The sequence below is a fragment of the Falco punctatus genome (assembly GCF_963210335.1).
Source record: "Falco punctatus genome assembly, chromosome: 4".
Taxonomy (NCBI): Eukaryota; Metazoa; Chordata; class Aves; order Falconiformes; family Falconidae; genus Falco; species Falco punctatus.
Genome location: NC_137583.1, coordinates 14,431,720 through 14,456,916, shown reverse-complemented (window position 1 = coordinate 14,456,916; position 25,197 = coordinate 14,431,720). Strand labels below are relative to the sequence as shown.

The 25,197-nt window shown below is 36.4% G+C and overlaps 1 protein-coding gene across 8 annotated transcripts in view; it reads left to right on the top strand.

The window, feature by feature from the left end:
- The window catches only part of CFAP20DC (CFAP20 domain containing), a 97,359-nt gene that overhangs the window by 57,884 nt on the left and 14,278 nt on the right, over window positions 1-25,197 (top strand). For all 8 annotated transcript variants that reach the window (XR_013927450.1, XR_013927451.1, XR_013927452.1 and 5 more), the window contains 3 exons: window positions 315-518; window positions 7,290-7,351; window positions 22,044-22,135. Coding sequence is in view for 4 of the 8 variants with exons in the window: in XM_080382928.1 (XP_080239054.1) it covers window positions 315-518; window positions 7,290-7,351; window positions 22,044-22,135 (358 nt within the window). In the remaining 4 variants the exon portion in view is untranslated. The remainder of the gene's footprint in view (window positions 1-314; window positions 519-7,289; window positions 7,352-22,043; window positions 22,136-25,197) is intronic.

Genomic DNA, 25,197 nt, shown 5'->3' with positions numbered 1-25,197 from the left:
TTCTGAAAGCTTGCTTTTATCTTCTGTTTTTAATTGCATTGGAACAGCAAATTCACCAAACACCCTGAATCCAAACTGTGTCCGTAACTGTGTTTGTGTTCTTCTTCCTTCCTGTAATTATGTGTGGATATGCTTCATCTTCATAGCTGAAGAGAAGTCTGATAACTAGTATTTTCTAGTAAACATTTTGTTTCTCTTTTAGTTTTGTAGCTTCTTATAGATTCCCCAAGAGATTCTCCAAGGTGTTTGTTTCATTCATAGATTCTGTTCCATGATCCTGTCTAAACTGTTGACTTTTCCATTTTATTTCACAGGAGTATGACTGGAAAAACTACCAGTCAAGTAGACTGAGTTCATCTGAACTACAGATGCTGGCTAGCATGAAGAGACAACAAAATGAAGAACTACAGGGTACTGGGATCTCACATGGGCTGAGCGCATCACAGATAGGTAACTGCAATGTTAGCATAAGTACAAGCAGTGATGACACAGCAACCTGGAACTCTGCTTTCCCACCAGTAAGTCTAAACCCACAGTATTTTCTCTATATGGTTCCTATCGATTCTGAGACTCAGGGGTCTTGCATATTAAAATCTCTTTGAGTAGCTTTGACATTTAGGATATTGTTATCAAATGTTTTTTAGAACTTACCAAGTAAAACACGCAACCAAAACACATGCACTTCCAGCAGGTTTGGTAGTACCACTGTGGATAAAGAATAAATCTGTTATTTATATTCCTTCTTAGAATCCTGAATAATCATGTAGGCTGTACAGCTTGTCACAATAGTGGCTGACAGCCTGCAGGTATGTGATATAGTACTTAAAAATAGTTCTGAAATGAATGAAACCCAGATATACCAGTCAGCAACTGCATTGCAGTGTCGGTAATGGGGAATAATTGCTTCTTACAATGATAAAGTCTCATTACTGGAAAGCTGTTTAAAAGACTGAAGCAGGGGAACAGCGGCAAAAAGCTGCAGTAGTTCTGAGCACTTAGCCAGTGATCCTTCTATATTTTACACCTTGTATCGTTATTTTTCCTGGTACAAAGCAGTACAGAATCATGCACAGCTGTGCTATGTGCTATTGTTACAAGAAGCAAAGGAGTGTTTGTTACAGTCTACCAAAGAGTATTGACTGTATGAAATAACAGAATAACATTTCAGCAACTATGTAAAGGTACTTGCAGGAGCTGCTGTAAAACTAGGTAACCTTATACTCTGTATCTCAACAACATAGTCCTTACTTTATTATAGGTGAAACAATAATAAACAATCAGTATGGCTTAAGTAAAGCACACAACACAACTCTTAGAAGCAGATCCATTGTTTGAAAAGTAAACACTGCTGTGTTGCCCCAATATAAAGTATTGTAAATGCTCTAGAATGTTAGGTGCAAGTTGTCTGTAGGGATCTATAGGGCCCAAATAGAGACTTGTAGTTGCAATCTTCTGTAGTGAATGACCAGCACAGCGTTGGAACTTCGTGGTACGCTGATAAATGGAGATTTCAAATGAGAAGAGATGGATCAGTGTGTAGGTAATCATAGACATAAGAACTTGGTTTAAAGAGTAATATTTTGCAGGATATCAGAGAAACATTAGTTGGATTTAACTATTTGAGATACATCAACATTACACATTTAGTTGATTTATCTTATTTCCAATACATTTTCTCAGTACTCACTAGACAGACTCAAACATGGTGTAACTGCAAGACTGGACAAACGGAACTCAATTAAATAAAAAGAATAGCAGTCTCATTAATTTTTTAGTAGTTTAATTATAAGGAAATTTATAAGAATATTTAGACACATCTTGTTTGGTTAATACAAATTACATGACTAAAACAAAATGAACTTTTAAAGTAAAATGTGCTGCTCCAGTATTCAGTGAAGTGCAATGTGATTGCAAAGACAATTCTTTGATCTTACTGCCTTGATCAGCTTCTGAAGTTTCAGACTAATAGCATCAGTCTAAAAAATTATTTAGATATAATAGGTTAGTCATTTAAATTGTAATTTAATATAGCTGTAGTTTTCCATAACAGTCCTTTGTCACCATCTTCCTCTACATAGATCAAGTATAAAAGGCAACCAGTCTTTGACAGAGAAATTTTTCAGAGTTCATTCAGTTGACTGAATGTTGGTGTTTTTTACACATATGGCATTGTCAGGTTTCTCCTCTGCATTTTGCAAGGTGAGCACTGAGGTTTTAATATTTAATGGCAAGAACCTCATTTCCAGGAAGAGATAATTCAGAAAGCAAACCTAATCTTTCTCAGATAAGAACTAACAACTTAGGCCCTAACTACAACAAAGACTGCTGAGATTCAGCTTCCACAAACTTTCCTACCCGTGTACCTTTGCCTTTACACAAAGGGACTCTGTACCAGTGCAGTGTTGGTTAGTCCGCAGTATCTATCAATTCACTTGTTATTTTCCTTCCTGAGATAGCTGCCCCAGCACCAGCTATTCATGGTATGAGTTTTTGGAGTATGGACTTCTGTGTTTAACACCGCTTGATGTCACTCTGTTCCAGTATTTGGAAAAATGCAGAGTATTCATGTGAGGGTGGTAATTCATTTTTTAGACCTTTAGTATCTAACAAGGCTATAAACAACATTTATTAGGGAAGGTGATTATTTAATCACCCTGAGTTGTTTTAACACAGAAGCTCTTAAGAGAGTAGTTTGGGGCATTCTTGGAACGGTGGTGTTAACTTTTAGTTTATTTTGATATGTTCGCAACATTTCAGAAGTCTTTGAGAGTAGTGATGCTGTGCCAGTATTCAAACAAGTTGCTGAAATGAAATAGTTAATGTAGACCAGTTTGTTATCATTGTCAAATCAGTGAAAAGTCTGGTGTGGGATTCAGTTAACAGAGATTTACAGGATGGTGATATGGTTAATGATAGTCAAGATCATTTTATAGAAAATACGTTCTGTTCAAAAAATCTAATTTTATTGATAAAGTTACAATTTATAAGGGAACTGCTCAGATGTAACATGCTAAGACCATTGTACATATTTGTTTAAAAACGAGCAAGGTTCCATACTAATAAAGCACACCTTGAAAGAATTTAGAACTGGTCAGCTGACAAGTATCAAAAGCAGTCAGAGGGATGGACTTCATGGTTCATTCAGTTCTAGATCTGATGTTGTTCAGTGGTTTCTATTGGTGATGTAATTAAGTAGCCTGTGATATGCATATGATCATGAATTGATCTCATTCTTCCCTCTGGCTTTCAAATCTATGGATCTGGCAGATAATTTCATATAACTGTTTTCAGTGATTCCCCACGCATAGAATACACGTGTGCAGTGAATGTGTTGCTGTATGCACAGGTAGTCGTAACTGAATGATCAGAATACAGCACATGCAAAGGTTGCTCCTGCTGGATTGTAGTCTTCTGCCATGCGTGGTCTTGCTGTAAGACCTAAAATTGCAGTATCATAAAATAGTTTGGGCTGGAAGGGAACTTTAAAAGTCACCTAGTCCAACCCCCCTGCAGCGAGCAGGGACATCTTTAACTAGACCAGGTTGCTCAGAGCCATGTCCAACCTGACCTTGAATGTTTCCAGAGACGGAGCATCTACCACCTCTCTGGGCAACCTGTTCCAGCGTTTCACCACCATCACTGTAGAAAAATTTCTTCTTCATATCTAGTTTAAAATCTACCCTCTTTTAGTCTAAAACCATTACCCCTTGTCCTATTGCAACAGGCTCTGTTAAAAGGTTTGTCTTCATCTTTCTTGTGGGCCCCATTTAGGTGCTGAAAGGCTGCAATAAGGTCTTCCTGGAGCCTTCTCTCTTCTCCAACCTGAACAACCCCAACTCTCTCAGCCTGTCTTCATAGGAGAGGTGCTCCAGCCCTCTGATCATTTTTGTGGCCTCCTCTGGGCCTGCTCCAACAGTCCGTGTCTTTCCTCTGCTGAGGACCTCAGAGCTGGACACAGTTCTCCAGGTGGGGTCTCATCAGAGCAGGGTGGAGGGGCAGAATCACCTCCCTCAACCTGCTGGCCATGCTTCTTTTGATGCAGCCCAGGATACGGTTAGCTTTGTGGGCTGCGAGTACACATTGCTGGGTCATGTCCAGCTTTTCATCCGCCAGTACCACGAAGTCCTCTGCAGGGCTGCTGTCAATCCTTTCATCCCCCAGCCTGAGAAAAGTCATTGTTTCTTCAGCTTCCAGTTTTTACCAAGAAGCGTTCCTTACATGTATATTTATTCCTTATATATATTATGTAAAAAACATGTAAAATAAAATCAAATTTGGGTTTATGTCTCTGATCTTTAGTACCGCCGTCATTTGAGTCAAGAGTATTTGCATGCAAATGATCAATCTTCCCAAAATCAGATGTACAAACTGTGGAAGAGTTCATATACATATATATCTATAGCAGTCTCGCAGTTGTGCAGGCAAATGATTTTAGCAGTGCAGTCTATAGAAAAGAAACAAAAGTAATCCTCATATTGTAGTTTCAGAAATGAAAGACAGCTTGAAATTCTTGTCATTATTAAACTTTCATCCTTACATGTGTTTCCAGGTTGTATCTTTCTGATTATTTACATCAGTAGTATCTATTGCCTTCTCTTATGTTCTTCAAAGATAAGTAAGGAGTATTTTTATTCCAAATTTTCGTTCATTTTGTACATATTTTTTCCCTTAGTGGAATCTATGGCAACAGCACCACCAGAAGGCAGCTTTTTGTGTGTCTTTCATTTTGAAATACCTATGATGTTTTGCAAGGCAGGGCAGGATATAATCATGCTAGATAGTGAACTTATGTATCAAAGTAATATTTTATATATAAAACACATTTTTTGTGAGGTTTGGGGTTTTTTTCATCACTTGCCTTTGTTAGTCTGATTTCCAGATTCATTGAAAATCTCATGTTACTAAGAAACCCTTCTGAATATAAAGGCACATAGATCAATCATATTGCTAAGTTGTGGTTGGAACAGATGTCCTTAAACAACCATAAAATACAAAAAACATATAAAATACTAAAGCTGTATTTTTATATCCTATGATAGTTTACCAAGAACTGAATATATGCTGTCAGGAGAAATCATTGACATGTAAGTTGTTTAGCAGCTGCTGTAAACTATGACAGCCAAAAAGGAATAAAATAGCTTTGAATATTATACATTACCCAGCATAGCTATCCGTTATAAATATGAAAAACTTCTACTTTAAAATTAATTTATTTCAAAGGAGAATTGTAAACCCTTGTAAAATGTGCATGGGGCACAGTTCCAAATCAATAATATGGGTATGTAGAACTAAGTATTTTAAAATACTTTATTTGACCATCTTACTTGAATGTTTTCTTCTATCTTTAGGTCTATGAAATTCCATGTTAGCTTTGCAACAATATGAAAGAGACAGTTCTGTGGATTGCGGGGTATAATGTGAAGTGTATACCCACACATATACACATTATCCAAGAAAATCTGCAAGGTTTGCAAAATATTCTTGCTTCAATGCCTTGCTTTATTCTAGAGATCCAGTTAAGACCTTCCTGCCCTGTCAGGGAAGTGGCCTGTTCAGCTTCAGCTGTTTCTACAGTTCAGACACCACTTCAGATATAACACAAAAATTTTGGAGGAAGGTCATATGTAAGAGAATTCAGCATATGGTCCCTGATTCTTAGTCAGAAATGCAAAGGAAAAGGAAGGTTCCTCTGGACTGCTGGTTGATATATCATAGAAGCTTGTACGGGTATAATGCTTCATTAGCAGAATCCAAAATATGCTCACCACTAAGCACTAACTTTCAAGTAAGGAGTACTCACAGAGAAGAAAGACTTCTTGTTCCCCAAGCAACTTTCTAAATATAAATTCAGTCACATAAGACTTGATCTGCAAAATATTTCGAAGAGTACTTCCAGGTTCATACCCAATTTGTGGAAGGTCTTCTGGCCTCCTTTGTGATGTTTCAGAAAAGAAAGCCACTTAACACAAAAATGGTCTGGCAGAACTGAAGTCTGACAGACAAGAGGAGTGATATTTAAACCCAGAATTATTCTAACTGAGAGCTCAGTTTGACAACCCCTGGAGGGATCTGTTCACATCAACTCAAATTGCAAAACTGAGGCAGACTATTCTTTACTATGAAATGAGACTAAAAATTATTTAGACAGATATTCTGGTTCATAGACTGACTAATTCACTTTCTGTCTCATCCTCAGTCTTCCACTAGCCATCATCTGGGAATTGCACTATCCACCACCAGGCAGTGACTCATATTTGGCAGTAATTAGGATGTCATTCATCCTCAACATATATTTTACAACATGCCTCCCCACTTCCTGAAACCATGAGAACATAGTCATTTTTATATTGATTTCCATAAAAAAAACTGCTTTCATAATGCTTAATATTTATTTTTAGCCTTTCATGTAATAAATTGTAGAAGTAATGTTAATGTAAACTTGTATTTTCACTTCTTTTGCATTTGCTTCAGTGATTTCTTTAGAACTGGTTTGGGGGGGTGTGAAAAGGGTCTTTTCTGGAAGCACTACATACATACTGAGAGCAAATTTATTTCTGAATTTTAGAATTCTTGAACTTTTATACCAGTTTATGAACATTGATCTATCTTGCAAATAACTGGGTTTAATGCCATAAGCCAAATGTATTTTTAAATCTTTGAGGCACACTTTGAAGACAGGGGAAACTCTTTTGTCTGAATGTTCATGCAGTCCACCATTAGCTACCCATGAACAGCTTAATCCAGGTTTCAAATTGGCAGTGCCATAGAGAATTATACATGCTTCTGCAAACTTCATTCAGGACTGCTAAGATCATGGTGCTTCTGAGGAGAGAGGAACCCTGCCTGCCAGCCCAGTATCTCTGGCTCAGTGTTGTCGAGTCTTAAGACCAGCTGGTTCTGCACAGATCCTGCTGAGTTCCTGCACCACGCTCCCTATTCCTGTGCAGTCCAGCCTTCTCTATCAGACAAGACTTTGCCACTCTTCCCTCTCTGAAGTTTCCTGACTCTGTCCCAACACTGTCACAGGCAGCAAAGAAATGACCAGGTGGTTGACTCCTTAATTCATACATATTTCCATCCAGACAAGAATTATCTATTAAGTTGTACTTTTGCACCGTTAGGATCTGAATATCCCTTTTTAATTTCACAGATAAGAAAAAAGACCGTAAAGTTCTAATATCAGAAGCTGCAAATGTGTATGCTCATGAAAGATCTCATACATACTTCTAAACATTCTGAAAGAATATTTGCAAAGTTATTTTCTCACTATTATTTTTTATTTTCCATAGCCCGTCAGTCAGGAGCATCACTACCAGAAAGAAATGAGCCCTCTTTCTCATTCCAACCCACGGTAAGATTCCATTTATAGCCCAGACAGTAAGGATTCAGTTAGAGTGTTCTGAATATTAAATGTGACATTCTTTGATTTAATCTTAAATCTCTTTTCAATTGCAACCTCCTCTCAGAGGTCTTTACTATTACTCGTTTTAGTCATTGTCTGCAGAATGTCTGCCTTGTCCTGGAACGCGGAACAGAATTCTGCATGTTTTGGGTGTACTGCTGCATATTTAAAGTAACTGACACAGGCCTTGCTCCTACATCTGCTTTGATGCGTGATTCAGCAAATCTTCCTCATCTGACATACACACACTCTCATCTGTTTCTTTCTCCCTCTCCGCTTTGAAGGCTTAGAACTAGAATTCTGTATGTGACTGTAGGTGTCAGGGAATCCATTTGTTTCAAAAGATTTTAATGTTACTTATTTAAATGGAGTTTTTCAGTAGATAGCCCAGTCAGGAGAAGGTGTTACAACACTGTGGGATGGTTCAAAGGGATCCTGTCTACAGCATATTTTGACTGTCAGGTTTTTAGCTTGATCTGTTTAGTTTGGAATCGGCAACAAAATTCCTGTGCCTGTATTATAAGATGAGGTAAAGACAAGGGGAGAGTCTGGCTAGGGAGAAATAATCAAATGGAAACAACCAAAATTCATTGTCCCATTTCAGAACTTCCTTGTACCTGTGAAACTCCATCACTTTGACAATTTTAGAACAGCCTGAACAAGAGGTGTACTTACTTTAAAAAGTGATCCTATTTCACTTCCACTTGGTGTCGTTAATGGGGATTTTGCTTGTCCAAGTTCTAAGTGGACAATGTGTGTGGGGGTTGGGAGGGAGGGGAAGAGAGAGCGTTACAGATACAACTTCTTTATCTTTTATCAACAGTCTGAAGTGTTTTATGATACCACACTGCCAGTCAGTTGTGCAGGTTAATATGCATTTCTCCTCACACAGATGGTTTCAGTCACTTGTCTCATTTGCCATCCACATTTTTATAGATTTAGAATCTTCTGGTTAGATTTTATGAAGTGAACACTATGAAACTTGCTGTGGAAGTTCATCCAAATGCATCAGTTATTGCAACATGCAGCCATATGTTTCCTAGTGCACACAATATATTACTGGAGTTAAAGTATAATTCTGGATTCCTGTTCCCTTTCACATGTAAATCAAAGTGCTTATGTGGGTGTTAGTTATCAAAGGAACCACCTCTGTCCTTAGGAATTGTTACAATGGATGAAGTGGACAGAGACACTTGACTATAGTCCACGGAGTAAGATATCAGGTACCTTGAGACTGACACTTCGGACTCTGTACTCCAGAATCAGTTTCATAATTCTGGTGGCATTTGAATTGCCTATATTTTAGTGCAAGCTACACTGTTTGTCTTCTTTTTGCCCATACATTGGTTGAGTCAGTTTTTATTAAGTTATTTTTATGCATGTGCTAAAGCAATTTGGTACTCAGTATATTATATGTACTGAAAACCAGAATAAACACCATTATCCCTGAAAAATAAAGCATTTCATCATATCAAGCTAATATGACCAACAATGAAAACTTGTATTTCCATATAATAAAATTTAAAACAAAATAATATAAATTACAACTTAGTTCTAATGCTATTTTAATCCAGTACACATACTAGACTTAAATTTCTCTAGAAATCATTTTTGAGAAATGCAGGCAAAGTATTCGTAAAATACCTGACTTGCAAGTGCCTCATAAATACAGTAGCCCTTGTGAACTGCCAGAAGAGCATTATTGGGCTGTAAATACAGAAGATGAAAAAATTATGAGGCCAGTTTGCATCACGATATAAAAACTGGAGGTTATGTGACTTGAATACCATTATTCATATTATCACCTCTCATTTATAATGGAAAGCCATGTAGTGTTTTTCACACTAGGTGTGTACCTAAATGAGGGGGAGATGAAATTAATGCTAATTCTATAACTTAGTTCCTAAACTGTTTTTAAAGCAGATTTTAACAAGTAACATAGGAGCAGCTGGAAAATGTCTAAATCTTTGTAAGCCTACCATAGCTGTATAGGGGAACACACAGAATATTTGAAAAATTGATACATCCTATGTAGATGACTGGGTACAAATACCGCAGCATGAAGACAGTAACGTGATCGTGATGCACTTACTGAAACAACAAATAGTTTGTTGTAAAGACTGATAAAGAATTTGACAGGTCTCAAGTAACTTGAAAAAGTGTAGCAGTGGTATTTTCTGGGAAATGAAAAGAGAGCAATGTGGAAGCTATTGTCCAGTAAATGTAGCTTCTGTCCATAATAAGATAAAAGAACAAGCCAGCAAAGAAAGCACCTGTGAAGATAATGGAAATGCAGTCAATAAAAAGACCCAGCTAGACTCATTTTCCATTGGTTCCACTGGGTAAAGGTCATAAGTCTGCCAAGAATATTGGTACTGCAGTACAAATCACCTCCACATCACGCTGCTTTGCAAGGCGTAGAACCGGTTAATGAAAGGAGACAGGCTGACTGCAGAGGCTGCAGAGCCAGATGAGCAAGATGATGTTCAGTGTTTCAAGCCTTAGCTCTGCACTTCCCACTGACTGATGTGCTGTATGGTCCAAGCTGAACTTCAGAATTGCTCCTTTCTCTTCAAATATGAAGCTGTAACTGTCTATGTTACTTCTTCCTCCAGTGCAGGGACTGGAAATTGCTGTGTACTGTGCATCTACTTAGTAAGCATTTGTCCTCCAAAATATTTGAGTGCCACAAGGCTTGGCAGTTTCATTAAGGAAATGCTGAAAGAAAGTAAATATTCTAGAGGAATTTCAGCCATGCTGAACTGCAAAATGTAGGGCTGCTTTCTGAAAAAGATCACTTGAGCCTAATTTTATGAATAGATTTTCTGAACTTCTACAGATGCTCTTCAGAAAATTTCTGATAAAAGCTGATTTTTCTGTCTTTGAGAGAGGGGCTTTTTATAAGCCGAAACCTATTTTTATAAACATTGCCTCATTAGATCCTGTCTTGGCATCCTACTCAACTCTTCCCAGGCTACCAAATAAAATTTGTTCCTCTGAAGTTCAAACAGCTGTTCCCCAAAAACCACACTAAAGTGGGACACAAATATTTCAGCATTTCATTGGGTATCTTCTCACAAGAAGTGTGTTTTACTGAAGTAATTTTATACAAAATGTACACAGCCAAATTTTCAGTTAGGTTTTAGCCAGACATTTAACTTTACATGTTAAAAAAAAAAAAAAAGTATTCCCATAGCGAATTGTGGGCACAAAGATTTAATGAAAGTAAACATCTGCCTGATTTGGACTATAGCCAAGAATATAAGATCTACACATAAAACAGAGACATCATTTTATGAGAAAGTCTATTGATCAGTGGTCTCAAACTAAAGAATGAGTGATCAAGCTGTTTTTCATTCACAAATGAAAATAGTGGTTAAACTGAGGTTTAATTTGTTGTCCCTGTTAGTCGCTGGCAGGTTTGGTACGTTAACAGCTCTAAAATCAGCAGCCTTCCCAAACTACTCTATATATGTGGTGCTGACAGCTTTCCAAAGGTGCTTGGAACCTACAGAAGTTAATTGGTATATCAGTCAATGAAAATGATCTTTTGAAGTATTGTCAGTGCCTCTGCTGTGGGCTTGGTCAGGGTTACCGGCACAGAATTACCAGAAATAACCAGAGTTTTACTCCCTTGTTAGCTCCACCTCTGTCTCCTCTGTGCTGCTAGAGGCTGGTGCTTGCCCGGCTGGTATGTGAAAGTGCATGTGCATCAGTATATAGTGTACTCTACCATTCAGCCCTATGTGTTGGAATTCACCCTGCCTGATGGATGGTTATGACCCAGCACGGGGACAGGAGGGGAGTCTTAAGCCTCCTTGCTGATACTGAGAGTCCATCTGTAGCTGATGTAGGTTGTCAGCCCCAAAATTCCAGCAAGAACATAAAGAAGCAATGAGATGTCATTTTATCAGGCTCCCATCTGCCCTTTCCAGTGTCTTGTTCTTCTCCATGGTCCTCTGACCTGCATCCATGGAGATATCTCCATAGGTTTTGCTATGAAAAGTGAGTGTTACAGTTCCTCTGATGTGTTAGGGTTAAGGACCATCCTCGAGCCAGTCCAGTAGCTGACTTGTGAAACAAGCTAGATTTTTCTGCTCTGCGTGTGCAAGTCTGTAGCTTCTTCAGTGCGATTTTTTGTGTTTAAATTAGATTCCATTAGTGGGTTTGTTGTGAATAAAAAAGAAACCTTTTAGGGCTAAGGAGCATACAAGGTCCCTAAAATTTTAAGGAAAACCAGTATTAAATATTTTCTAGAATTGCTAAATGGAAATATGATGCATTTCAGGCCAGCATTTTGTCTAGATTTGTATTTATCTATAAAAAGTGTCACCACTGTAGTGTGGTTTAAGTCCTTTGTAGCTTTGCCACTTGTGGATGTAATATAAAGTTCCTTGTATCTGTAATTGGCTGATAAGGGCCCGCAGTCTTTGACAAATGATTAATAGTTGCTGACCTCACTTCACATAGGCTTGGTACAGGCTGACTAAAGCAAGCTGTCCTGTCATTGTAACCTACATGTGTTACATTAGACTGATCAGGTGTCATCATTCTTTCCTCTACAATCAAAAAAAGCCCACCAAACCCACAAAAAGGGAAAAGAAAAAAAAAAAAAAAAAGAAACCACAACCTAAAAGAAGCTAGTAACATTTTCTTCCATTTTATGGTAAAGATATCTCTCCGGTTATGGGAAATATTATAGATTTGAGATTTATCATCACACATTTCATTGATGTGGAGATTAACATGTTTGAGGAAGACAATAACTATAACTTTTTGGAAACATTATAGGTTTTACCTTAAGAAAAAAAAAGCAGAACCCATATTCTTAATTACTACTTTATCAAACAATGTGATTTTCTTATTTTTCTAATGATATGCATGCACAGTAGTTTTGATGATGAATCATGAAATGGATGAACATGTTCCTTTAGCTAAATACATTTTTAACTTATTTGCAAACTTGATTATCAGTAAAAATCTGGTATATTAGCTAAATATTATGAACACATGTTCCTATGAGTAACTCTGAGCCACTCTATTGATTTTAGGAAGTAAATTATTTCTTTCGTTTTCTTTAAAAGTTTCTGCTGGAGAAGTATTTTTTTAGAGCCTATTGTTGCCATAAATGCCATTATCATGGCACCTGAAATTTCAATAATATGTCAATGATCCCAGCACAAAAATACATCCACTGCAAACTCACAAGTATTAGGAGCATGTTCAGCTTTGAAAACTTAAGTGTTCTAATAGCTGATGCATGTGTTATTATACCATTGAGAGATGTACAGTAAAAGAATTGTAGCTATTTATATAACATATATTTGCACTACACCAGAACTTCTCCAACATGCACGCTGTGAAGGTCAGACACAAAAGGTCTTTGTGTCCTGTATCTCCAAGCAAACGCTTAAACAGCAGCATAACTTAAAGAAGCACATTTAAAGATTGAGTTTTGCAAACAAAGAAGCATATTTATTTTTATGATTCATTACAAGTTCAAAGCCATAGAACTCCATTACTTCTGCAAAACAGACAATATTACATTATGAAGTATTATAAAATTACACAACAGTTGTCAAAATAAGTGAACAAGAACAATGTATCACAAAATGTACTTTGGTTTTTTATTGTACTTGTTCAGTAACTTTATTCATCCACCAAATAGAGTAATTTGCAATAGATCTCCTAGTCGTTAATCTGAATTAGCAAAGTTCTGCTGCATTTGTCGGGCTATAATATGCATGAAAAAGAACATGACAAAAGGAGAAAATGGCACAGGAAACATCTAATTGAAAAGGTTAATTTTTTTAATCATGATGTTAAAAAGCATAGCTGCAGGAAGGTTGTTGAGAACCAAGTGGCTAACAAGTAAGAGCTTGTTAAAATAATCCAAAAATGGCTTTCCCTTGCATGGGAATCTGAGAACATGAAAACCTAGCAGCATATACACTAAGAGGTTGAATATAAAACATGGTAAATGCTTTCAAACATGCAGTTGTGTCTGTGTTAATATAAGGTAGTTTGTATCTTTCTTGTAGCCTCAGGACTTTGAATAATTTTTATTGGTTTCACCCTTTTTCTGAATATTCCTGGGCCATTCAAACAGTTGTCTTGGCTGTGCTTGTGTGTAGGGATGGAGAACAGGCAGTAAGATATTTTACACGCCTCTAAGGTCTTGCAAATCGAAAGGAAGAGGTAGGTGTTACCTGGTAACAAGTCCAGGATTCCCTCTTCACAGTCTTGCGATGTCTCCTTCAGTACGCAGCTGAGTACACCTTCACCAGCATGTCTTCTTCCAGGGGATCTCCCCTGTTTGCAGATGACAAGACACTTTGGTCCAGCCATAAGCCGGTATCTGAGTCCAGCTTCTGATGACTCAGAGCCTTTCGGGGTAGTTCACAGGGCAGGCAAGCTTCTGAGTATGTTTGTACCGGTTGTATTGTTCCCTTTTCTGGAGAGAAAAAGCTTACTACCAGTAACCCACCCCCCATCATGGAAATATGTATTTATTCCTCCATCCTCCTCCTGAACTGGAAGCTGATTTAATTACAGACAAATCAGGCTCCTTGGCTGACATCCCATATGCATATAACATTTTCTTATAGAGCCAAACTGTCTGAGTTTCCAAGGGCACAACTGCCCATGCCTCCCTTCCCTGCTATTCCAATATCATTTGTGCAAGAACCTTGGTTTTATTCCTTTATGTTATTTTAACGTTTGATGTTGACAAAGCTTGATGTTTTTAAAGAATTGAACTGAGGTAGCATACTTCTCACTTTGTGGTGGCAATTAAGTTTCCAGCTCCATGCTGTACCATTCATTCCATTAATATATTAAAAGGTCAGAGTTTTCATGCATACATTTGGGTTTTTACTTTTCTGAAAAAGAAAGTAGTTCGCACAGACAAGGAACATTCAGCAGCAGCACCTTTAACAAGTCTGATAATATTAAAGTTAGTGCTGTGTTGAGTCATATCTCTCCATTGATTTTTAAAAACCCTCTGGCTCCATGTCATCCATTAAGAGTTAAATGGGATCCAGTCTATGCCCAGGATGCAGAGAACAGTGAGATGCTTTTGGTTAGTGACTGTGGAGAAAAAGTTATGACTTTAATTGCAACAAGACTTATTAGGTACTAGGTACTAGATTCTGGTGCTTCCTGAACCAATGGAATATTAAAATATATATATTTTTTAATGTTTTATTTAATTATTTAAAATATGTTAAAAAGGAAGCACACCCTACATAATGGACACTTCATTAAATGTGGAAATCCATTTGATTCACTGATCAGTGAGTATCTGCTGTAGTTATTAGAATTTACTTGCTTAAGATTAGATTAAGATGAAAGAATTTTAACACACCTTTGCAAATTCATTACTTTCAATTTATACAGCTGATTTTCTGATAAACGAATCAAAACTAGCAAAGAAGAAAGGGCTAGTATTTGACTTAAATTAGGTGATGAAACACTGGTTTTTTCTACTACTGTCATTTATATTGCTAGTGAATATTGAAACTATAATCTAGCCACCAAGCTAACATAGTGATGAGCTATGGGTTTAGTCTTTAAGTAAATTCCAATGTTACTGTCATTGAACAGAAGCTATAATAGAAGTTTCATGTATTTCATTACAAAGCATTGACCAAATAGCACAATATATTAATTAGTAGAGCTGTTAAATCTCCAAATTCAGGTCATTCGTGGTTTTAGACTGATGTAGATGACTGTATGTTTTTAATAACCTGAAAAAAAATATCATTTCAACTATGATAATGAAAGAAAAACAAGGTGCCATTAACAAGTCAAACTTTCAGCTAATACCAGTCAGCGTGATTATACTGTACACACTTGTCACAGCACCTTACACTATGAAATATCTTGTTTAATAAGTAGAATTCACATCTCCTTTGTTATCCTTGAATCTAATCTAGCACCCGTAAACCAGTTCATTTGCAGATTTAAGACTTTAAAGAGCAGTTTCAAGTCTTCCATGCACAGTTGCACATGTACTTTTTATGATCTGATCTCTTTTTTAGTTACTAATTCATTGAAAATTAAAGAATTTAGGTTTTAAGGAGGTCTCGCTGCCTCCGTTAGAAGAGTGGTATTTGGCAGGCTGGACTTGCTGAAGTGGTTTGGGGGAAGGAAAAAGGCATTCTCTAAATATGCTTGTGATTTTGTAAATCTTAGTGCTAGCAAAAAAAGAAAGTTCCAGTAAGGCATACAGTAAATGAAGATATTATGTATTAGGGTTGGAATGAATCTGTCACTTTGACGGATTGTGAGGCAAAGAACAGATTAACAGATTACTCATAGTCAGAATGCAGCTCACTGTGAAAAATGTGCAGGAAATGATAAGTGTTGGTTTGTGCTGATTTAATGATATTTTGAAACTACAATAACACTCCAGCAGAATAATACAATGTAGCTCATGCCTTGCATTTTTTAATCACCAATGTATTGCCAGATTGGCCTTAAATACTTTTTTAAATAGAGCTTTCGATTTCTGCAAAGTCATATGGGAGTGTATATTTTTGTTATTTTTCAAGATTTGTGTTAACATGTGCATTCAAAAATCCTTGATTTGTATGTATAAATATACTCTATATTCTTTTGGTAGTATATCTTCTTCTGTATACTCACTCAGTTTTCCATTTTAAAGATACTGTTTTTCCCACCTGGAGCTGAGTAGCACTGAACAGTTATTGATGTATAAATCAACACTGAATGTTTCTTGGTTTATGGCATATTTATGTAAAAACTTGAAGAATGTTCAAGAATTGAAGTTGTTTAAACCATTTTAGATGCAATAATGGACAATTCAAGACATGACTTCACTGTTATTACAGACATATGTCTGTAGGACCTGAAATTTTATTTCAACATTTTTTCAGATAATATGATTGCATTTTGTACATAACACAAACAGATATTATTAATAGCCTACATAAGTCCTTGCTTCACTACTGAAACTATTATTGAAGGGTTTATTTCTATGTAAATAGTTCTATAAAAAAAAACAAACTCCCATTATACATACTTCATTAATATATTACAAAGTAGAGCCCGAATAGGTGTGTCTAAGTAATCTGATTTACATTAAGTTACATGTATGAATGAAGTTCAGCAGATACGTAAATAATTGAAAATTTAGATCTGCTAATCTAGAGGAGCCTAACAAGTAATGCATGCTCCAAAAAAGATGTAGCAGGGAATAGGTGAGGGCTTTTACAAAGCTAGGTGACTTTTTATTGATTTATCCAAGAACTGAGTTAGTGTCTAATAACCTTTCTTAAATAGATATAATTAAAAATCCAAACAAGTGAGAAAAATAGGTCTTCGTCTTAGCTGAACTGAATATTTAAGCTATACTGAACCATACTTTTGATATGAGCTGGCACTTTGCATTCAGTGGATCATAGTAAGGTATTACATACTCGCTTTGATCATTAGAGAATTTGCTTTATGTGGTACTAAATATTACTAATGCAACGGAAGTATGTGCTGAGATTTTAGCTGATAATTGCACAAGATGTCAAGAATTGGTCTTTTTTTCCTCTAAAATATTTTCATACTCTTGATTCATACATTGGCATTCTCTGGCCCTCCACAGAGTTAGTCAAATTATCCATTGTAAAAGATAATTCAGCAAATGTGCTCCTCTTATTAACCCTCAGGCACAAGCCAGTTCTCTCATATTCGTAAGATTTACTAAGTAGTTTATGCAGTTAAATACCATCTTTTGTGTTCCTTATTGATTGTAGACTTCAGATGCATAATAGTCTGTCAATGTGATGTGTTCTTAATGCAAAAACAAATGTTTTTTAATTCCCTGATTTGATATAATGTAGCCTTTCCCTTGCATTTTTAAAGTATACTACCAGACTGGCTGAATAGTTTGAATATTCCTTTTAATTCCTGTATAGAGTGTTGGACAAAACCATACTAAAACTTTGAAGCATGTTAATTTTGTTAATAGTGTGGATTAAATGATCCAATTGATTTCAGTAATACAGATTAAATCTCATCCAAAAGAAATGTAATAAAGCATGCTATCTCAATTCACAGCAATGTTAAAAATCTTTATACTAAGTGATGTGCCATTTTCTCAGTCCAGCTAGTAGGATAGACTAAAAGGCAAAAATATCTGTAAAAAATCAAAGTATCAAAGGTGTTCATTAAGATTTAAAATAAAACCCTCTGATTCTTCGGATTTCTGTTGATAGTAATAATTTTGATACATTGTCATTGGTAAGTGCTACTTAATGAAGCATCGCTAATATTCTTAACAGATTTTACTGATGGATCTTTTCGCCATCTTCTGCAAAACTTAACATACTTTCATAAAACAGAAAACAATGTTCACAAGTCCAAAAGATTCTTTTGCTTGCCATCACAGTTCAACTATCATGTGATATTTTAATATATGACAATTATTTTCCAGAAGATTTTTTTTTTTAAGAAAAGACCATAAGGTAACAAGTTTATGTAACATTTTTAATTATATTATGGTATGGAGAATAGCCTTCAGAATAATGAAGAGTTTCAGTGCGAGCATTAAAGGTGCATGATACTTTGAATGTGTGTGGAAGCTATTCTGAGCCTTAATACAATGCGATTCGCAATGTCAAAAAACAGTACTTAGCATTCCACATTGTTATCAGGAAAGCTCTGGATAGTTTATTGCATGTTGATTATATTGATTACAGCTGGAGGCATTGATAGCATAAATAGAGTGCCTTTAATTAGTCAGAATGTGCGATTAGCTTTTCTGTTTTAAGGAGATAAAGTAGCATCTTCAAGAAGTTCTCCAAAAAAATATTCTTTATTCAATCAGAATAAAACCACGATAAATGGGAACGTAGTCCACAGTCTGCATTTCTTCAGAATATTCCTGGGTTTCTCCATGCTGAGCTCCACTTTTAGGCAAGGTCTACCTACAGATTTTTCAGGATTTTTGATTTGTTTTGTTTTGTTTAAAATTAGCTCACACACTGTCTCACACACATACACGCTTTAGTTGCTTCCTAAAAGCAACTGCAAATTTCATTGTGGAAAAGTCTGTCTTGACTGCAAGGCTACAGCATCTATCAGGATTACCACTGTAAAGCCATTTTTCAGAAGTTTATCAGTCAACTGCTGGTATTTACTCTCTACTGCCGTTTGGCCAAGAAGATTTCAGCACACAAGAGATTCTTTAACAATTTTTTTTCAAGACTTTACAAAAAGTTAATCTAGACATTGCTAACCTGTGGAAGTAATAAACCAGGTTTTCGTATATTGTGTAAAGTGTTTCAACCTTCAAAGTAATATTAAGTCAACAATGAATCCCTGATACTGTAGTGTATTGATTACTGAGTAATAAGAACTATTACTTTAACAGCAATACTGGTTTAATGACACATGATTACCTTGCTCCCGTAGTGTTCTTTAAAGGAATTGTCTCTTTTCCACCGGAGGTAATTGCCTTATTATCTTTCTTTCCTTCTACTAACATCCTCTCTGCTTTCCAGGTGCCAACTGTTTTCTTTAGAAATTCTCTGATATGTATTTTATATGAAAAACACGTATCTTTAAACTCTTCTGTTTTGTGCCAGACCTGTAGAACTGCATATACTCTGAAGCTTCTTGAATTTTCTAACTATATTTGTTGGTCTGACTGAGATAATTCTCTTTAGAAGCAAGCACTGTCTTTCCTCTGTCCTTGCACCACTTTTTGCTTCAGCAATCAGCACTATTCTAGTTGTCTGGATCTCAAACATCACTGTCTTTTAAAAAAGTAGCAGTGAATTTGCAAGAAAGGGTAGCTTGGGAAACAGAGAGGTAGATTAGCTCTAATAGTTCTTCCTTACCTTCTCTAAAATTGCCGCAGTTTCTCCAAGAGATTGCCTTTGCTGAAGTTGTGTTTCAGTGCAATTGTAGAGAATCAGGTACGTGATAATGCTTCATGTTCCCGGACCGCGTTCTGTGAGCAATGGTCGGATTCTCACATTAGGCTTATGTGAGCTGATTCTGAGGCAGCACAAACCACACATGCAAGTGGCAGAAATGGAAAATATATTCTACCATGCCACTGGATAGCACAGCATGCATTTAACTGTTACTCCTAAAAACATTTGAAGCTTCGGTGTAAATAAATGGTCTTTGGCTGTATCCAGGGAATGCGAGTATGGTGAGCAATGACAGAGAGCACTAACAATGAGATGTCTAGGCAAGCATATTGCTGGGTGGATTAGTTGTACCAGTTCTCACTGGAATTAGCTGAGCGGCAGAAGAGGAGAAGGATTGGTTGTGAAGTTTGCCATATGTGTGAAAATAATGATGGTGTAAAAAAATTTTGAAGTATATTTTTACATATTGAAATAATGGAAAATTCAGCATCTCTTCCTTTAAATCTGCTATACCACTTGCTGGATTTCTACACCAGCAGTTCTGTTTCCTGAGGCAGAAAATTAGTTTTTTCCATTTTGACTGCAAACAGATAGGTGGTTGTCCCCTGATTCACCCCAGATCATGCGTACATGCCAACAGGAGATGATGTGGAATCAATAACAAGTCCAGAAGTAGCAGAAAAACTAACCAAAAAAAAAAATCAGATGGCCTATTTTAGCAATCCTAACACATGACTGAGTGTTGCCAGATTTCTCTGTCAGAAGCAAATCGTACATAAAATCATCAAGGCTTTTCAGAAGGTAGAAGTCCATTACTGTTTACTGGGTGTTAGACAATTGAGTTGAGACAATTACAGTCTGGCAATGTAATCTGTCAAGCTTGGGGAAAAAAAATCATCCCTTCTGGACAAAGCCATGGATGTTGAAGTTCCCTCTACAGCTCAGGCTAATCTCCCTGGCCTCTAGCACAGGTTTGCATGTGTGATGTTTTTATGAGATGTTGGAACAGGCATGGCCAGGCATAAGTTGAATCAACCCCAAACCAAGTGTAATTTACCTTGTAGAGCTGCACTGTTCCCATGAGCATGAAGCAAACATAAGGGAATTTGAAGACCCTTTTCCCCTTCCATACCTCTTGCCTTGCAGTGAAATATGTTGGTCAAAAAGGATGGATCTGGTTCTGTCAAAATTGGATGATTTACTGGCCTCCCTCGAATTCTGTGTTCAAGTGTTAACTTCCAATTATTTCGTCTAGTTAATGGTTATGTGGAAGCTTTAACGTGTTACAGCTGTTACTGTTGGAGAGATGGGAACTTACGGAAACACCAGATGTGGACAGTGGGCAGGGATTAGTTTCATGTATTAAAAGAACTACAAGACATGATCACCTGCACAAGGGATGTCTTGACTTTGTGACTTAGATGTGTCCTTCCAGGGCTATCTTTCTCTGATTGATAGTATAATATGAGTAACTTTTTCAGGGGAAAAATCTGCAGTTCAGTTTGCGATAGAAAGCAGTAACAATAACAATAAAAACAACTGTTCTGTTTCCCTTTCCTTGAGCTATAACAATCAAAGACAGTGTGTCGTAAAGTGGGGTATGTGAAATGAACATTGAACTTTGCATGAATGTATGATAACGTGGAAATGATTTTTAAAAGCTATCACAAAGTAGTGTTCAGGAGAGATATAATTTGTCTCTTAAATTGAATAGGTGAAGAAGGTCTGTACTCCTTCCTCTATGATAAAGATCCCATCCAATATTTTTTTTACAGAAGCAAAATAGGTATGTGGCAGCCATGTTAAGGTGTCTTGCAGTAGCTAAAATTATGTTATGCTGAATAACATTGTTTGTATTTATAATATATAATTGTTTATAATGTATTTACCCAACAAAGCTTTTTTCCCGTATCAACGATACTATCAACAATAACAGCCTGAGTCATCCAATGTTTCCTTCTTAACAACACTAGAAAACAGTTAGTATAATTATTCTTAGCTCTGATCACTAATTCCATCCCTTTATTGAAAATTTTTAAATTATTTAAATTTAAATTAAAAAAATGAGCTGTCCCACAGTTCATGACCATGAGTTGGTATCACACTGTTAATGCACCCACTTCATGTGCTCAGCACCATTTAGAGTGCTCAGCTCTAACTCACCAACCATCCACACTGTGGGTGACGGACCACTTGCTAAGTCACCCTGTTACGGGGAACTCCAAGCAGTGCCAAGCTGGTGGTAACTGAATACATCTCTTGTATATAATCTTAAGCCTTTTTCCTTAGAAGAGGGTCAGGATTTTTAATCAAATTGACCCCCACAGTCTCGCATCAAACACAGCTTGTTCATCCCAAGTCTTTACTCCTCCGAAAAAGACACTCATGAGTCCTGTAGGCTTTCAGCATGTAGCTCTGTGGGTTCTGGGTCACACCTCATGTATGCCTTTTGCTGAGAGAGCAATACCAGCTAAAATCTGCAAAGCAAACCTGACTTAAAACACAGATTTCAGTGTGAACAAAGCAAGTGAAAAGGCTAAGGAAGGAAGGAAGCCTTAACATTTAAGAACTGTATTCACTACTAGGTTTATTTTTATAGTAATAAAATCTAGCTTGATTTTGTTTCATCATGCTTGACAACCTGCAATTTCCTTTGAATTTTTTTTTTAATAATCAAAAGAATTAGAACGAATAGGAATGCAAACTGTGCTTTTATGAATGACATTTTGATTTGTGTTTTTCAGGGACTGGTTGAACGCGTTCAGTCCCCCCATCATTCCTGGAAGCCAACAACTGGAAGAGCACACTAAATCTTCAACAAATCAGAGTATTCCAGGTAGGAATTTATGAAGACAATTAAAAGGATCTGGGTAGAAAGACATTTCAAAATGCTGTTTCTGTACTGCTGGTGCTGCCTTTTTGTAGTTTTCTATACTGCTACATTTTGGTTCCAAGTTCTCTTACTTATTATTCTCAGCTCAAGCTAGCAGAGTTTTCCATGCAGTATTATTTGCCTCTGATCAAAGAATAACTTAGTTGCAGTTTCCTAATATTCTGGCTCGATAGAGGTTAACTCAAAAAAAATGCATCTTATTTGTTTAAAATAAGGAATTTATGCTAGCGGGGATTGAAAACCTACGAAAGAAAGAACACAAAGACTAAACATTCGGAAGCATAATTGCACTTACGTAAGTGATACTTCTTTTATGAAGAAAAATTTCAGATTCAGCCTTAAACGAAATCTCAGCATGATTTCCTGAGTAAAGACTGTTGTCACCAACCACCTAAAGTGTTACAGGTTTTTGTTTATTAATAGGGTTTGCTTAAAGAATGGCAAAGAACTTAGCTGAAACTAGAAAGTCAACAACGATAGAATGAAAAAAAATACCTATTTTTCTTCACATGCTCTTTTTTCTTATCAATTGTCTTAGGAAACAGGGTAGATATCTAAATTTTTCCTCTAGTCTGGGGAATTCCATGTGAACTCTCATAAATCTGACATGTGTATTTTGACTGCCCGAGGGATGAAGATGTCTCAGTGATTTTCTGTCTAAAATAAATTATGCCACTCAAATCGGGAACGTTTTCATACATGTATATTTGTAATCATTTCTGACAGCAAAATAGAATTTTGCTGTCAGGAATGGACCTTGCTTTGAAGAATCAAATAATATGTTTTCTTAAGAGTCCTAAGTAAGCCAAAGAGAGCTGGACAGTAATCCTTGAGTTAAAGTCATGTTGGATATAAATCTATGATAGATCCCTGAGAATTTTTTTATGTTAGTATTATGAAATCCAAGGCTTGCTTCAGTTAAGATAAAACTTCTGTAAAATTTAAAAATTGTATTATTATCTTTTAAAAGTTTGATGGATTTCTTGTGTTATTCACACTAGGATTTCCAAACTGTTTTGTGAGTTGTTTCTAGGCTCATTTTCCTTTATGCTGAAATATTTTACATTATATGTTCATGATTGCACGTTTGGAGAACAGAAAATCTCTATATACCGTAGCTTGGGGTTTTTTTCCTTTTTATTTTTGTGCCTTTATTCGCTCAGATTAAATTATGATTCATGTACAGGTATGATACTTGTAATTTTGATAACTTCACACAGAAACTTTTCTACAAGCCATTTTCTAATATTAAAACCTAGAATACAGTGGAAATATATTTATTTGAAAAGGAAAACTATTTTGGTTTTCCAGACCATGGTGACTATGTATAAACAGTTAACAAAATCCAAGTACAGTTACTTGTATATTTATTTCATTGTTTAGAAAAAGCTGCTACATGCCTCCTCCATTCGTTGTTATCCGGATTCAGACATCTTGTGCAAAAGCCTTTCTCCATAAAAGCAATAGGTCCCCTGAGTTCAGTGGGGCAGTATCTCATTTAATCTGACAGATATTCAGAGGTACTAACTACCTTCAGTCTTCTTGCAGCTCAGAACTAAAAAATACTCGTCCCTCTATAACGTTCATCACAGACTTCAGTTTGCATTTAATATCAAGTTACTTTCTAGCCTGAAATACTGTTTAATTTTATAGTGATTTAAGAACAAAAGCTTTGATTTTGCTTTCACCATGCTATTCAAATTAAACTGCCAAGAGTTTTATTCATGCAATCCTGAGCAGCTCCAACCCCAAAAGTGTGCATGGTGGCAGCATAAACACCTATGGAAATTTTCTTTGAAAGTGACTTGTTTATCAGTTAATTTGGCCATGGACACGTCATTCTTACATGTGGTCAGGTTGTACGCAAACACCATTTGAAAGTAGAAGGATGCCTTCTAACACAACCATTGCATGTTAGTTGAGTCTTGTAGAAGAGCGTCACTTACGGTAATGAGTACTTTTTTTTAAGAAGTAGAAGAACAGAGGTGAGGTTTTCATATGTTTTTTTTTTAATCTGGTCAAACCTGGATACTCCATACGGCCATTGCAAACATGTTGCAACATCTAGAAATGCCTTAAAATGCATTTGGGGATATTGTGAGATGCTAAACGAAAGAAGCCTGACTTTAAAAACAAGATATATCTAGAAAACCAAGTTCTCTTCTTGTTCACATAAAAACACATGCAGAGAATTGTTGCTATAAAGGTATACATTCAGCTAGTCCTGGATGCAATTGTATTCTGATTTGGTGTGAATTCAAGGCATACAGGGAAAGAAGTATACCCCTGATGAGTCTGAAGAATTTCTTACTCCTAAATCAAACCAGGGAGTATAATGAGAGGCCAGTTCCAAGGTAAAGAGGGAAGGAGGTTAAGCTTAGGAAAGAAAAGAAAATAATTTTGAACAGAAGCATAAGCAGGGAAAAGCAAAATAAAAAAAGGAAGAATTTGGTGGAAATAACAGCATGGTTTCAGGTGAAAATGTAAGGCTGTGTGAGGGAATGAGGCATGAATACCATTTATTTGTGTACTATGATCTGAAGTGTAGAAAAAGACATTCAGTTCTATGCCTTCTTTCTGCACTGCATAATTTTTCCCAAGAGCTATCCAAACAAAATATCTCAGTTAACCTCATTTAGCTTACCAGGCCTGACGAAGTACCCGCAACAGGGAGGGCAACAATTTAGCTTTACATTTTTTACCTTTGGTTACAGTAAAAGACAGTTTCTTTCTGATGGCATTTGTTAAGGTTACTGAGGAAACAAAAATGAAATCTCCTCCGAAACAATAAAGTGCGCACTTCTTTTGTATGCATTAAATGCACCAACCTACTTTCTGGTCTCTAGATAATGTAACCTATATATCGTTCTGTGATCCTGGCTGTAAATAGATTCTGAGCATTGTGAAACTGCTGCTGTTAGCATAACAGGCCATTACTTATTATGAAGTGTTAGGGCATACAAAGCATTCCGTTTGTATTAGCAGTCTGAGAACAAGATGAACAT